We start from the raw sequence: 15,172 nt of genomic DNA, 5'->3' as shown, positions 1-15,172 counted from the left end.
TGAATTAAAATAATGATCATTAAAGTCAACGGTTATTAATTAATTTTTCACTCATATTGTTTAGCAGTTAATGTTTGTGGTCGATTTTTGCTACCTGGAGGGAGTTTTTTATTTCATTGTATGCATTTTTATGAGAATTTGTGAGAAATTTGATCAATTTTTTTTATATTTTTTTTTTATTTTTTGAGATTTATTTTATGAAAAAATTGAAAATTATTTTGTGTAAAATTTTTATTTAATGAGTGAATTTAATAAATTTTGTTTTAAAAATTAAAAAAAAAATTAAAAAAAATTTCTAATAACTAAATAATTAATAAATGATTTTTTTAAAATTAAAATTTAATTCTTAAATTAGTTTAAATTAATTAATTTAAAAATAATTAATTAATATTTATAATTAAAAATTTATTTTCTGATTTTTTTATTTATTTTTTTTTCAAATTTAATATTTTGTTTTGATAATTAAAAAAAATAATTTTATAAAATTTAAATAAATTAATTTAAAAATAATTAATTAATATTTATTATTAAAAAATTTAATTGTTTAATTTTAATTTATTTTTTATGAAAAATTTTTTAAACTTTTTTTATTTTTGTTTTAATTTTTTAAATTAAAATTTTAAATAATTTTAACGAAAAATTTATAAAACAGGATCAATTTCCTCACAAAATCAATAAATTATTATTATTTTTTTAAAAAATTTGCATCTAAGATAAAAAAAAAATATTAAAAAAAATGACATTATTGAACGTTTCTTACCCAATTCTGTCATCAGGATTCATTTTTTTTTTGTTCTAACATCAAACATTCACTCATCGAACGAAAAAAATCCAAACGAAGGTGATTCCCGTCATTAGAATGTCGATCGCTCTCTGTTCAGATCATTTTATGTTGATAAGAAGGACGCCCGATCATTTATCATCCGTCGCATTCATTTTATTGCACAATCAATGTCGCAGCATCCTTCGCCCTCTTTTGTCGTCTCTTGATTTGATTTGAAAGTGAGAGGCTAAAATGTAAAAAAAAATCATAAAAAAATGTTGCATCATGAAATTTTTTTCGTCATAATCGATTGACTGAGAAAATTGATCATTTTGTGAATGAAATTCATTCAATAAAAAAAAATCAAAAAAAAAGCAATTTATTTTAAGAATAAGAACTAACCTAGTTTAGTTTCGTATTTTATGTGATGAAAATCATGGAAGCGTGTCCAAAATGCACTGAAAAAGGCATTTATTCGTAACAATATGGTTAGCGAGTCGCTCAAGAATGTCTTGTAGGTAACCGACAACGACTGACAATAATGAGCTGAAAGAAAAAAAATTCGTATTAAAAATTGTGTATGAACGAGTTCTTGACTTCTTGTACGAAAAATCGCCCGTACAACAGACAAAGACAAGGGATAGTAGTTGCTTTGCTCGGGTAGTAAATAATGAGTAGAAGAGTGTTCGTAGAGCTACGTGAAAGCAAAAAGGCTCACAATGAACGTCGTCGTCGTCGGCTTGTGTGTCGTTTGCATGCATGGGTGCGGCGAACAATGCAAAAGTATATAAAGCCGGTGTAATTATGGTTTTATTATTCAGTATCGTGTTCTATCTTCGAGTAGTAACTGGAAGTTTTTTGTTTTATTAATTTATAACAAATAGTCCAAAAATTATTTAAAAATGTTCTCAAAAGTGGTAAGTGCGAAAAATAAAAAAAAAATAGTGAAAAAGTGACAAAAATTAAATTTATTAAAAAAAGTTAAAATATTTTAATGAAAAATTAAAAAAAATTGATCTGAATGAAAATTATATCACATTTTCACAATTTATTTTGAAATATTTTTTCAAATTAAATTTTAAGTTTAAATTATTTTATTTTTTATTTTTTTTTTTTTTTTTTTGAAAAATAATTATTTAATTAATTTCAATTTGATTCAATAGAAAATATTTTTTAAAAATAAATTTAATTAAAAAATTCTTTAAAAAATGTTTAATGATTTATTAATATTAATTTCATTAAATAATAAAAATTTTATAAAATTAAATTTTTCAATCTAAAAAAATTTTTAAAAATAAAAATAATAAAATAAAAAAAATAATAAATTTAAAAATAAAATTAAAATAATTAAAAAATATTTACTTAAAAAAAAAATAATAAAAATATTTGCCTTTTACAGTTTGTTGTTCTTGCTACCGTCGTGTACGCTTCCGCAGCTCCCCAACACGCTGCCCAATATCCAGCTGGCGTTGATCCCTCAAAATGCCCCGGATTTCCAATTTGCGACAACGCTGCCCTTCATGGAGTAAATCCCGCGCCATACAGCGCCCCGTCATACCATCAACCGCAATATTATCAACAACCCGCTGCCCAAAATTACGACGAAACTGGCGCCTATGATCCCCGATACAATGACCCCAACTTCCAAGGTCCCCAAAGCTACTATCAACCCGCTGCTCCTGCTCACTATCAAGCTCCTGCTCATCACTATCAACCCGCTCCTCAAGCCTATGCTGCTCCCGTAAGCAATCATATTGCTCAACCAGCTGCCGACAAATATCCAGCGGGAGTTTCTCCTCACGCTTGCCCAAGTAAGAAACTTTTTTCGATGAAATTAAAAAAAAATCATAAAAAAATATTTTTTTCGTAGATTATCCTTATTGTGATATCAACGCAGGACACGCCGGACAAGTTCGTGCTGCTCCATTGCAAGGATTCACTGAACGTTTGTACCCCGCAGGAGTCAATCCAGCTTCGTAAGTCATTTTTCGACCTAAAAAATTTAAAAAAAATATTTATGAAATTTTTTTTAGATGCCCCAACTTCCCCGATTGCCCAATTGGACACTAAATTGAAGAATTTCGACGAAATAGTGCCAATTCCTTCAACTTTTTCTCCCTTTCCCATCCAAAAATCCTCAATTACCTCTGAATCTCCATCCAACACTGCCATAAATTATTACAAACAGCTTCAAAATATTTCTTAAAAAAAAAAGAAAAATTTTATTAAAAAAAAATTGACGCGCGAAAATGTGATGAATTAAAAATACGTTCTAAATTATATAAATTTTATAAGAAAAAATGAAGATAGAAACCACGCATAAATGAAATTATTAATTATTTTATTAAATAAATAAAAAAAATATTTTGCGTTCAATATTTTAAATATTTTTGTTTTTTTTACTCTTTCAACCCAAACACGAATTTTTTAGATCGTGCAATAAATCTTTTTTTGAAAAAATGAAATATTTATTAGAAAATCATGGAAGCGTGTCGAATGCACTCAAAAATATTTTCTTACAAAATTAGATCAATCAACAAAATACCAAATGGTAAGAAATTTTGACGTCATTAAAATACGTCATGAAATGAACGAAAAAAAAGGTAAACAACGCACGCGGCAAAATTAACACAATTGAACAATTTTTCCGGACCAGCAATCAAATCAAGGGCAGCAAGTTGCTGTGTCGTTGTCGACATTTCGCTTGTAATGTTGCACTTTTGTACAATACGGTTGATTATATAGGCGAACGTGAGTGTTATGAGGTATGTGAAATGCAATGAAATTTATTCTTTGTTTGTCTCGAGATGAGATTTTGTATGAAAAATTAAATAAGTTGCTTAGTTTGGAATAATTGAAGTATTTTTTTTTCTTTTAAGAATTTTTATTAAAAATTTCATTGAAATTATTTTCTTTAAAAAATTTGTTAAAAATTTAATTTTTTTAATTATTTTTTTATTCGCTTTATCGAAATAATATATTGAAAATGTTTTAAAAAAAATTAAATTAAAATATTAAAAAAGAAATTCATTTAAAATGGAATAAAAATGCAATTAACAATTATAATAAATGATCAGAGAGACTTGCTTTTGATATTTTATAGAAATAAATTTACATGAAATTAATTACTTGATCAATCAATTGTTTGAATATGTTAATAATTCATTAAATTAATATACTAAACTGCTATAAAAGGCTTCTCAAGCAAGATTTATACCATTTTAAGATTGAACTTCGTTTAAAAAAGATATTCTAAATTTAAAATTGGGCGAAAAAAATGATAAAAATAGTAAGTTTTTGTTTAAAAGAAAATTTAAAAAAAATATTTTTATATTAAAAAATTCAAAAAAAAATAAAAAAAAAGTTTAAAAAAATATTAAAAAAAAAAATTAAAAAAGAAACAAAAAAAAACAAATTTTACCAATTTTTTTTATAGTTCATCATTTTAGTATCAATTTTCGTTGTGAATTGTGCTCCGACAGATATTGTTGACGAAAAACACACTGTTGATGAATATTTAGAAGGTCCTTCACTTAGAATTGTTCGTTCAGCAAATCCTTTAAAATGTTGCTCGTGTGCTTCTAAACCACCGAATCTCCAAATATGCCATTCGCTTTGCTGTAGAAGATAAATTTATACATCAAAAATTCTCAAATAATATATTTAAAAAAAAATAAATAAATAACTTGTGTAAAAATCTAAAAAAAAAAATTAATAAAAAATAATTTTTTATTATGAGTTTTTTTTTAGAAAATCCGATGGAAACCACAATTTAAAATTCAAATATGTATATTCAATTAAAAAAAATAATTAATTTAAATTTTATTTAGTATAAAAGTCACTTGATCGTTTACTCATTTAGTTATTCTTAAAATAATCTCTTTGTGAAGAAGTTTTCTATAAAATAATAATATTTAAAAAAAAATGTTATTGAAAATCGTAAGTTTTTATTTAATTTTTAACTTTTGCGAGAAAAAAACTTATGTAAAAAATTAAAATAAAAATAAATTATGAATTTTTCTTGAATCTTTCGCTCTAAAAAAAAACAAATGTTAAATAAGATTTGAAAAAAAAATTAAAAAAATTTAATACTTTTTATAGTTTTTGATATTAGCAGTACTCACAATTGCAAATTCAGCTCCAAATCCTGAACCAAATATGGAAATTTCGAATCCTGAAGTTGTTGATCAAGCATTTTTGACGAGATTTGTTCGTTCAGCAGATCCAACTCCATGTTGCTCGTAAGAAATTTTGTGTTAATTTTATGAATTTTAATTTTTTATGAAATTTTCTTTCTTTTTCTCAGTTGTGCATCACATAGAACACAAAGATGTAGTCCTGCTTGTTGCAGAGGATGAACAAAGTGCATCGCTTGAAATCCAATCTAAAAATATAAAAAAATTAATTAAAACAAACAGAAACTCCATAAGGAAATTTAAAATTCAAATTTGAAACTAATATAAAAATGTATGTTGTTTAATTGCATTTAATTATATTTTTTTCGTATAAAAAGCTGTTGATCTTTTCAAGATTAATTCATTATATTTTTCACTTTCTGTTAGTCAAGAAGTTTCACAATGTTTTTCAAAGTCGTAAGTTTTTAATAATTTTTTTTTTAATTTTATTTTTTTTTTAATTTTAATTTTTTTTTCTTAAATTTAAAAGTTTATCATGTTAGCAATCATCAGCATTGCAAATTCAGCTCCTCAAAGATCAAATGAAGAATTTGCTGTTAATGACTTACCAAAAGAATTTTTAACAAGATTTGTTCGTTCTGCTGATCCAAATCCACAGTGTTGCTTGTAAGATTTTTAAAAATTATTTTTAATAAATTTTATTTTTCTTTTTTTTTTTTAAAGATGCAATTCCCAAAGTGGTGGTTGTAGTCCTCTGTGTTGTCGATTTGGGCGTTAAATATCATAAACCAACAATATCAAGTTTATTAAAATAAGAAAAAAATAAAATTTTAATTAAAACAAACAATTTTTCACATTAATTCATATCGCAAGTAATAACCGCAAGGTGTTATGATTGATGAGATTCGATCGATTAATTTAAAATTCTAATGTGATTCACAATATGTTAGAAAAAACAGCTTATGAGAATTTATAAAGCAGTTATTGAATCATTTTAACTTTTAATTCTAAGAAATAAAGTTCATTTTTAACAAAGATCCTGATGAAAAATTTATTTAAAATCGTAAGTTTTTACAAAATTTAAAAGAAATTAATTAATTTTTGAAAAAGTGTCTTTTGTTGGGGATGATTTTACAACTTAAATCATCAAAAGAGATCAATGACGAACAAAATTTAATATTTAATGAAGAACAGTTACTTACAAAAGTTCAAACCTCAAATCGATTTCCAAGAAAAATTTGTTGTCGGTAAGTTATTGACTTTTTTGTTAATTTTCTTCATTAAATCTTTCAATTTTTTGTTTTCAATTAGATGCATTTCACATAAGAGGCGATGTAACCCACTCTGTTGTTGATTTGTGGTCTAAAAAATACAGAAAAATAAATAAATAGGTTCAATTTGTATGGAAAATTTATAAATTTTAGGTTTTTCCGAACATAAAGTCACATAAATTTAATAAATATTGAAGATTATTACTCTAATTTGCAATCCCGTTTAATGCCTTGATGTGTTAGTCGAGTTCAAAACTATTTAAAGCTCATGTAAAATTGCGATATTTAGTATTCCAACAAAATTTGTCGTGAAGTTAACAAGTACGATCTTCTTAAAAAATGAAAAATTTCTTCAAACTTGTAAGTTTTGGACGAAATTTATGGATTTTTTTGATGAAAAATTGTGAAAAAAAAATTATTTTAGTGTTTGCTGTTCGCAACAATCGTTGCTGTGACGTCATACGGGTCTTACGACAGTGATTCAAGCGAAGAAATTTTGAGAGATATAATTTATTCAAGATTTGGTCAAACTGGTTCGGGACAAGGAGGACAAGGATTTTCAGGGCAAGGTTCTTCAGGACAAAGTTCATCGGGACAAAGTTCATCGGGACAAAGTTCTTTCAAATCAAAGTTCTTCAGGTCAAGGCGGTTCAGATCAAAATTCTTCAGGTTCTTCAGGACAAAATTCTTCAGGTCAAAGTGGTTCGGATCAAAATTCTTCAGGTTCTTCGGGACAAAGTTCTTCAGGACAAAATTCTTCAAGTCAAAGCGGCTCGGATCAAAATTCTTCAGGTTCTTCGGGACAAAGTTCTTCAAGTAATACGGATCAAAGCTCTTCAGGGCAAAGCTCCAACGATCAAAATATTTCGGGATCATCCAACACAGAAGAAGGTTCATCACAAACTGATGCTGCTGAACAAAATTCCGGATCTTCACAGTGTTGCCAATAATTTTTTTGAAAAAAAAATGGATCACTCACAGTGGATTATGAAGCCTCTCAAACGAAGTGACTAAAACAAATTCATTTTGTTTCAATTTTTTTCAATCTCTGGCTTAATAATAAAAAAAAACTCTCTGTGACATTCCTCCCTCGTGATTCAAAATTTTTCACACAACTTGTGATGTGATTCAGTTCGTTCAATCATTCATTCATACATTTTCTCGAAGTTTAGAAAGATATTCATTGTTTTGTGTAGATTTCGTCTTCAAGTCTCTCGAAATTGCCATCCTGCATGTTATAATCTTCCTTGAATTGCTCTAAAATTAAAGAAAAATTAATACATAAAAATTTTTTCTTAAAATTTGAGAATAATTTTATAAAAAATAAGTAAATTTGAACAAAAACGAGTACTTTGAACTTTAAATATCAGTTCTCGATGTCGCAGCGTGAGAAATTTTTAATCAGTTGTTCGCTTTTACATTGACATTGAACTTGCTATCAATTTTTTTAAATAAAAATTATTGTCGAATTTTGTATTTTTGTTATTCTTCATACTTAATTTGACATAAAAAGTTGTATTTTTAAAAATTTTGTTAATTTTTTTAAAATAAATTTTAATTTAAAAAATGTTCTTAAAGCTCGTAAATTTTAATTTTTCGACCTTTTCACGTAAAATTTTACTAAATTCTTCATATTTTTTTAGTTTTTCATACTTATTTTGATGATAATTGCTACTCTCGTCTCATCTCGTCGACTTCCAAGGCAATCAGATCCCGATGACTACGACATGTGTTGCATGTAAGATCTAAAATTCATCAAAAAATTAAAAAAAAATCTCATAAAAACAAATTTTTTTCAGTTGTTCTGATACTTTTGCGCCCGCTTGTCACAAACTTTGTTGCTTCTAACATCTGCGGAGGCCTAATTTGCCTGAATCCATCTGTCAGAAATAATTAGAACACGACAAAACTGAAAAATAAAGCGAAAAAAGAATAGAACATAAAAAAAATGTTTCAAGGTTGCTCATTGATTGACTGCATAATTGACTTTTAAATGGTAAAATTATGCTCCGACTGTGGCATGAATGCGGCGAGATTGTCAAAAACGTCACAATTACACGGTAAATGTGAATGAAAATAAAGGGCACGCTCGCTGGAAAGGCATTGGAGTGTTACGTTTGACTTACATTCCGATATTTTTGTGATCTTGAGCATCAATCTGATAAAATTTTACGCGATAATGGATTTTTTGATGACCATCGAACGAGTTTTCAGTGTTAATTGTCTTCATTTCCCCAAAAAAAATTATTTTACGAGTTTTTCCGTTAGTTTACTATTGAATTTTGTACCGATGAGTGCTTTAAAGTCCCTTTTTTTCATAATTTTTATCAATTTTTGTCTCAAAAATTGTTTTTCAGCAACAAAAAGCTCTCTTAAGACGATCATCGTACATGGAGTTACGGCTTGTCCCAACCAAAATCGAATTTCAACCAAATTAACGGGACTTTCCTTCTACAACAAGCGCGGAAAATCATATTTGAACTTAACTGCTGACTTTAAAGAGTCTCTCAAAGCTCCTCTTTCGATAAAAGTTGAAGGAGAAGTCTGTGAAGTGCATCGGGATCAATGCAAAAGCATTCCGGGCATCAATTACGATCATTTTTGTTCCGTTTTTGGCGAAACTTATTACGGAGCAACGTATTTTGCGAAGTTAAAACCGCCAATTATGGGATGTCCCATTAAAAAAGTGCTAAAATTTTAAAGAAAATTAATTTTTTTGATAATTTTTGGTTTTTCTTGCAGGGAACTTACGTGATGGAAAATGCAGAAATCAATCATGAGGAAATTTTGAAGACTATTCCGTTCCCGATAGGACGTTACAAGTTCAAAAATGTAGTTTACGACATGAAAAGCGGCAAACGACGCCCTGTTATTTGCTGGATTTGCGAGTTTCGGGTCCAAACGACGAGTAAAAGGTCGAAAAAATGAATTTTTCTGAAAATTTTAATTGAAAGTCATTAAAATTTTAATGAATCATCAAAATGTGAGTTACCTCATCAGTCAATGCGTCGTCGTTTTAGATGATGATAACGATATTCACCATAAAATTGAGTCGATACACGAATTTATGAGCACACAACACACCTCTCCCATTATTCTCGTCACAGTGGCTGATCAGAGCATCTTTTGTTGTTGCTTTTTTCTTCTATTTTGTTGCCCATATGTGTGTTTCTCGTGCTTTATGAGTGCTTTTGAACTCTTTTTCCGTGCAAGAAGACGTCAGTTCTCTCGTAAAATTCGTCGGAAGCAGTCGATCTCTTATTTTTTCTCGTTTTTGATCTCAAAAAGACCCCCAAAAATCCTCAAAAATGGATTGACAAACTTTGAAACCTGAAATTAACGAAAAAATATTGAAAATTAATCAAATTTTGATATAAAAAAACGGAATTTCGAGAATTTTTACAGAACAATGCAAACAATTAAGACAACTGTTCTTCACAAAGTCACAATCTGCTTAATTATCGTCGTTAACATAAATTGTGCGGTGTCGCAGTACAATGTGCCCTACTATTACGAAGTAAGTTATGAGTGATTTTCGTCTCCTTTTGACATTTTAAAGTGCTTCGCAACAAGATCTGATGAAAAAATCTTCAAGTACTTCAAACTTCAGGCGTTCAGTGATGCGAATCTCGTACTGAAAATAGAAAAAGAAAGAAAAGAATGAAACAATGTAGCACAAAAAGTCATAAAAAGAAGAAATTTATGCACGGTTTAAGTGCTCAATGGAAAAAGTCGTCAAGAGAAAAATGTTGAAATTGAAAGTAAACATCGATTTGTCGAAGAAAATTGAAGTTTTGATCGTTTTGAAGCGAAATTGTGTTTAACGGAAATTTTTTGATGCATTGTGATGATGCCTTGTGCGTAACTCCGTAGAATAAACACTTTGTTTTGATTATTATTGTACTTATGACTTAACGATGGCTTGTTGATGTAAATTTTTGGAGCTTCTCGGTAAAGTTATTATTATTTGCAAATGTTTCAGTTACAGTGAAGACTCGAAAAATGCGAATTTTTAACGTGATATTTTCTGAAAAAATTAAAAAAAAAATAGAATTCTTTTTAAAATATTGAAAACTAACAAAAAATAAAAAAAATGCAAGAAAATAAAAAATTCAAATCAATAAAAATTAAAATATAAAAAAAAAATAAAATTTCAAAAAAATATGTTCAAATCCATCAAAAATTGTTTTAAAAAATTTTTAAAAAAGGTCAAAAAATAAAAAAATTTCAAATTATTCAAAGAAAATGAAAATTAAAAAATTTTAAAGTAAAAAAATAAATAAGTAAAAAAAAAATTAAATTTGATTAAAAAAAAATAAAAATATAAAATAAATAAAAAAAAAAAAAAAAATAAATAAATAAAAATAAAAAAAAATTTAAAAAAAATTAATTTAATAAAAATCAAAATTAAATATAAAAATTTAAAAATTTCGAAAATTTTTTTTTTTAAAAAAAAAATTAATAAAAAATATTTAAATTCTTAAAATTAAATTCGTAAAATTTTATTTAAAATTTAAGAAAAAAAATTACTAAATTTTTAAATTAATTTGAAATTTAATAAAAAAAAATTTATTTTCCTTCTTTAATGGCCTTATTAAATTTCTTCTAAATTTTTTTTTTTTTTTTTCAAAAATTTAATGAATTTTAAATTGCTTCAAAATGTTCAAAATTAAAAAATTTCAAAAATTTATTCTAAAAAAAAATAAGTTTTTCCTATAAATATTCAAATTTTGTGATGAAACTTTAATTTTGGCGCTAAAATCGTGCCCTTCCTGTACTTTTCTCCAAACTTTGTCTCATATTTCTTCGAGCAACGTTATGAATTGTTCAAAATATTTGTTTGCAACCACTGAACAGTATAATAGTTTTGGAAAAAGTGAGTTAATACTTACGTTACTCCCATGCAAGTGTGTCGCGTCATCGTCTTTCGTTGACAAAATTTTTCATTCATCTCGTTTTTTATTCAAATATTTTGCTTTTTATCCGATTCGCCTCTCATTCCGACGAACAAACAAATAAATAAAAGGAAAAGTTGATAATTGAATTACCTCACAAACAATTTTTTGTCACTTTCTCGTCTAGCGATCTCCCGTTTCAACGTCACTCGGCGATGCCATACAATTTCTGCGTGATTTTGATCGCGAAGCGGCGGAACTCTGCAATCGCGTGGCGAACACGGAATGGCGATTTTCGACCAATTCGACGGATTACAACAAACGAAAGATGCGAGAACAGCAAAATTTGGCCTCAAAGTTCGAGTGTTTGAGTTGGCGACGTGCCTCGATGTTTGATACGACACGAATTTTGGATTCGAATACGCGACGACAGCTCGGAAGAATTGTGACGCAAGGCAAATGTGGCTTAGGCGAGGAACGATATCGGGAAATTACGCAACTGATCACGTCGATGAAGGATAATTACAATAATGTGAAAATTTGTCCGTATCGCGGGCAAAGTCCCAATTTGTATGGAGATCCGTATGAAGCAGTAAGGCAACAATCGAGAGAAAGTTATGTAACGGCGTACACGGGATTTTGTGACTTGCGTTTGGATCCCGATTTGAACAGAATTATGGAAAATAGTCGATCCGAGTCGGAGCTGAGATACGTTTGGACTGCATTTCGGGATAAAACGGGACCTCCAATCAAAAATACGTTCATGAGGTATTTGGATTTGGCGAATCAGGCAGCGGAGAAACATGGTAAGTGTCTTTTTTGTCGCTATTCTTTCAAGAAAAAATAGTCACGTGGTTAAATTTTTGTAAATTTGAAAGATCACGTAAAAATATTTAAAGAAGCTTTAAATGTTAACCACGTGATCTTTTAAAGATAAATTTCATTAACCACGTGACATTTTCAACAAGAAATCATTCAATGTTGTCGATTTTTTCAGTATAAATGATTTAACCACGTGACTTTTTATTCAATGGAGTCTTTTAAACCATGAAATCTTCTTATTTTGATTTTTTTAACCACGTGACTTTTTTTTATCGAGAATTGTTTGAAAGAAAAAGTCACGTGGTTAAAAATTTTTAAAAGATTTTATACTTTTTAATTTTTTTTAAGTCACGTGGTTAAACCAAAAACTATAAAAGGAACTAAATTTTTGAAATTTTTCATTAAAAAAAACTTTTTAGGCTTCCGTGATGCAGGCGAACAAATGCGAAACATGTACGAAGATCCAGATTTCTTCTTTACCGTTCAAGAATTATGGACCAAAGTTCAACCTTTATACAAAAAACTCTTCACTTTTGTCCGAAAAGGCCTCGTTCGTCAATATGGCGAAGGAATTCTTCGACGAGATGGTCCCATACCCGCTCACATTCTCGGCAATATGTGGGCACAAGATTGGCGAAGCTTATTCCCGATCGTTCAAGGCATCAAAGAAACGCCCGACGTGACAAAAGAAATGGTTCGTCAAAATTACACTCCGTTAAAAATCTTCCAATTAGCTGAAGAATTCTTCACTTCGATGGGACTTCCGCCAATGCCTCCCGAATTCTGGCGAAATTCCCTTCTCCAAAAGCCAAATGATGCATTTGTTCAATGTACCGCTTCCGCATGGGATTTCTGTAACAATGTCGATTTCAGGTAATTTATAATTTTTTATCGAAAAAAGTCATCTTACTGTAACCATCTTCATGATTGATCAACAGAATTAAACAATGCACTCAAGTCACATTGCAAGATTTTATCAATTCGCATCATGAAATGACCCACATCCATTACTACATGCAATATTCGACGGCAAACAAGCCATTTGTCTATCGCGAAGGTCCCAATCCGGCATTTCATGAGGGCATTGCGAACGCTATTGGATTGTGTGTTGGAGGTCCTGTGCATTTACAGCGATTGGGGATATTGAAATCGCCGATAATAGCGACAACGGGAACAACAATGCTGAATATCGAGTATTTGTTGACGGTAGCTTTGGATAAATTACCGTTTATGGCGTTTAGTATTGCTTTGGAGAAGGTAAGATTTGAAAAAATATTTATAATTTGAGGGTTTAAAATTTGAATTTTACGTCATTTGTGGTAAAATTTTATAATTTTTTTTTTCAATTTTTTATATATTTTTAATATGCATTTTTGTGACAATTTTTATGAAAAAAATAAATTTTCAGAGCTCCAAATATTAAAAAAAATAAATTTTAGCAAATTTAGTAAAATATTGAACTGATATTTAAAATTAAAAAAAAAAATAAATTTTTAACATTTTTTCGAAATTTTACCAAAAATTTGTTTAAAAAGTCAAAAAATTAAATTGATAAAATATTTTTACATTTGTTCGAAAAATTAAGATTTTATAAAAATTTTTAATTTTTATTGTGTTAGGTATAAAAATATTGTAAAATTTATAAATTCATTTAAAATTTATTTTCCAACTTTTTTATTTATTTATTTTTTTAGAACTAAAAAAAATCTTTCTTTAAGAAAATTTTTGAAATTAAAAAAAAAATTATTTTCCTGCATAAAAATTTTCAAACAAAATTTTGAAATTTTATAAAAAAATTTTTCAAAAAATCAAAAATTTGAAGAAAAACTTTAAAGATAAAATTTTAATTTTTAACTAAAAAATATAAAATTTAAGTTGATAAAAAATTTTTAAATATTTAAAATAAAAATTAAATTTAATTAGTTCGAAAAATTAAGATTTAAAAAAAAAATTAATTTTGAATTTTCTTTGTGTTAATTAATAAAAATTTAAAGATTAATTTTCTAAAAAAAAATACTTTTAGAAAACTTAATTTTCTTGCATTAAAATTTTTAAAAAAAACTTCTCTTTTTAGTGGCGTTGGTACGTCTTCGAAAAGGGACCCGAACAAATGAACGAACGCTATTGGGAGCTCAAACTTCGTTATCAAGGCGTAATTCCCCCGTCATCTCGTAACAACGCTCATTTCGATCCCGGATCCAAATTTCACGTCATTTCCGATCAAGACTACATCAAATATTTCGTCGCGACAATTTTACAATTCCAAGTCTTCAACGAACTTTGCATGGTTGCCAATCAAAAAACGACGAGTTTGCACACGTGCGACTTTAGCGGAAGTCGTGAAGCGGGAAGACTTCTTGCTGACATTATGCAACAAGGCGCTTCGATGTCAGCCTCTCAATTGATCAAATTGATGACGAAGGGAAAAACTGCTCGATTGTCAGCTGAACCGCTTTTGGAGTTTTTCAGACCGTTGGAGGCATGGCTCGACACACAAATCCAAAATGAACCCGTAATTGGATGGAATTCGAATATGGAAGATGTTTCGCTGTTTCAACAATTCCTCGGAAGAAGCGGAAGTTCAAAAAGCTCCGCGGCTTTCGTCGTTCTTCTTACCTCACAATTTTATCTTTTACTAACTTTTAATTTTTTGTTTTAAATTAATTCATGGGAAATAATTAAAATTTAAGAGATTTTATTACAAAAAAAGGTTTTTAATCTAAAACTGGTTGATGAACGGCTTCCATGACGCTCAACGCTGTCATTGTTTTTCGCAGCGCGTCATTTTCCGACGGATTTGTGTCATAATTCCAATAAGTAAAGTTATTAAAAGTCCCGGCAAACTTCAAAGAACGATCCGAATCTTCTGATTTGAGCGAATCTTTGTCACGGAATATCACTCCGACTTTTCCTTCGGGTAATTTGAAGTCACAACCTTTCAATGGGAAGCCCCGAAAAGCGTTTGACAAAATTTCCGATGATCCGAGATGTTCCGTGTAGTTTTCAAAGTATTTTGAGACTTCTGCTTTGCCATTTCCATCTAAAAAAAATTATTTAAATTTTTCGAGTAAATTTTGAAATTTTACTAAAAATTGAATTTTTTTACCTATTTTTGCGGGAATGTAATGAATTTTGAGTTCTTTTTCAGGTTTTTGGCTCTCTTTTGTTGGAATTTCGAATGAAACAGGCATTTTTTGATGATTTTTCTCTTAAAAATTAATTTCCCGCTCACAAAACTAAAATTTCACGCTGATTCAATCAAAACAAAATTTGAAAATGAGACGT

The 15,172-nt window shown here is 28.3% G+C and overlaps 4 protein-coding genes across 4 annotated transcripts; 3 read left to right on the top strand and 1 right to left on the bottom strand.

Moving 5' to 3' along the window:
- The first annotated feature begins 1,590 nt into the window (after nucleotides 1-1,590).
- On the top strand, nucleotides 1,591-3,030 carry LOC134831962 (uncharacterized). Its single transcript, XM_063845815.1, has 4 exons — nucleotides 1,591-1,680; nucleotides 2,163-2,574; nucleotides 2,634-2,739; nucleotides 2,797-3,030. The coding sequence occupies exons 1-4, from the start codon at nucleotides 1,666-1,668 to the stop codon at nucleotides 2,831-2,833; spliced, it is 570 nt and encodes a 189-aa protein (XP_063701885.1). The 5' UTR covers nucleotides 1,591-1,665; the 3' UTR covers nucleotides 2,834-3,030.
- Nucleotides 3,031-4,611: 1,581 nt separating this feature from the next.
- Nucleotides 4,612-7,601, top strand: LOC134828375 (sericin-1-like). The gene is made up of 10 exons (XM_063841325.1): nucleotides 4,612-4,702; nucleotides 4,865-5,004; nucleotides 5,070-5,230; nucleotides 5,326-5,355; nucleotides 5,429-5,565; nucleotides 5,623-5,962; nucleotides 6,010-6,146; nucleotides 6,211-6,530; nucleotides 6,595-6,784; nucleotides 6,840-7,601. The coding sequence occupies exons 8-10, from the start codon at nucleotides 6,510-6,512 to the stop codon at nucleotides 7,118-7,120; spliced, it is 492 nt and encodes a 163-aa protein (XP_063697395.1). The 5' UTR covers nucleotides 4,612-4,702; nucleotides 4,865-5,004; nucleotides 5,070-5,230; nucleotides 5,326-5,355; nucleotides 5,429-5,565; nucleotides 5,623-5,962; nucleotides 6,010-6,146; nucleotides 6,211-6,509; the 3' UTR covers nucleotides 7,121-7,601.
- A 562-nt stretch (nucleotides 7,602-8,163) lies between these two features.
- LOC134832588 (angiotensin-converting enzyme) lies at nucleotides 8,164-14,551 on the top strand. Its single transcript, XM_063846666.1, has 8 exons — nucleotides 8,164-8,230; nucleotides 8,528-8,856; nucleotides 8,913-9,085; nucleotides 9,576-9,687; nucleotides 11,253-11,871; nucleotides 12,307-12,760; nucleotides 12,826-13,144; nucleotides 13,962-14,551. Exons 1-8 carry the CDS (start codon nucleotides 8,164-8,166, stop codon nucleotides 14,544-14,546), a joined length of 2,658 nt encoding a protein of 885 aa, XP_063702736.1. The 3' UTR covers nucleotides 14,547-14,551.
- Nucleotides 14,552-14,565: 14 nt separating this feature from the next.
- LOC134831198 (uncharacterized) lies at nucleotides 14,566-15,135 on the bottom strand. The gene is made up of 2 exons (XM_063844861.1): nucleotides 14,994-15,135; nucleotides 14,566-14,927 (listed from the first exon to the last, which is right to left on the bottom strand). The coding sequence occupies exons 1-2, from the start codon at nucleotides 15,076-15,078 to the stop codon at nucleotides 14,602-14,604; spliced, it is 411 nt and encodes a 136-aa protein (XP_063700931.1). The 5' UTR covers nucleotides 15,079-15,135; the 3' UTR covers nucleotides 14,566-14,601.
- Nucleotides 15,136-15,172: the final 37 nt, after the last annotated feature.

The sequence above is a fragment of the Culicoides brevitarsis genome, chromosome 2, assembly GCF_036172545.1.
Source record: "Culicoides brevitarsis isolate CSIRO-B50_1 chromosome 2, AGI_CSIRO_Cbre_v1, whole genome shotgun sequence".
Classification (NCBI taxonomy): domain Eukaryota; kingdom Metazoa; phylum Arthropoda; class Insecta; order Diptera; family Ceratopogonidae; genus Culicoides; species Culicoides brevitarsis.
Note: the sequence above shows the minus strand (reverse complement) of the source record. Positions and strands in the feature narration are given on the sequence as shown.

Bases quoted from the DNA above. Each gene is read 5' to 3' on its own strand.
- LOC134831198 (XM_063844861.1), bottom strand. From the start codon at position 15,078: ATGCCTGTTTCATTCGAAATTCCAACAAAAGAGAGCCAAAAACCTGAA. The intron at 14,928-14,993 runs GTAAAAAAATTC...AATTTTTTTTAG, and splicing joins TTACATTCCCGCAAAAATAG to ATGGAAATGGCAAAGCAGAA.
- LOC134831962 (XM_063845815.1), top strand. The intron at 2,575-2,633 runs GTAAGAAACTTT...TTTTTTTCGTAG, and splicing joins TTCTCCTCACGCTTGCCCAA to ATTATCCTTATTGTGATATC. The intron at 2,740-2,796 runs GTAAGTCATTTT...AATTTTTTTTAG, and splicing joins GCAGGAGTCAATCCAGCTTC to ATGCCCCAACTTCCCCGATT.
- LOC134832588 (XM_063846666.1), top strand. From the start codon at position 8,164: ATGGTAAAATTATGCTCCGACTGTGGCATGAATGCGGCGAGATTGTCA. The intron at 9,688-11,252 runs GTAAGTTATGAG...TTTCTCGTCTAG, and splicing joins ATGTGCCCTACTATTACGAA to CGATCTCCCGTTTCAACGTC. The intron at 12,761-12,825 runs GTAATTTATAAT...ATTGATCAACAG, and splicing joins TGTAACAATGTCGATTTCAG to AATTAAACAATGCACTCAAG.
- LOC134828375 (XM_063841325.1), top strand. From the start codon at position 6,510: ATGAAAAATTTCTTCAAACTT. The intron at 6,531-6,594 runs GTAAGTTTTGGA...AAATTATTTTAG, and splicing joins TGAAAAATTTCTTCAAACTT to TGTTTGCTGTTCGCAACAAT. The intron at 6,785-6,839 runs GTTCTTTCAAAT...AAAATTCTTCAG, and splicing joins ACAAAGTTCATCGGGACAAA to GTTCTTCAGGACAAAATTCT.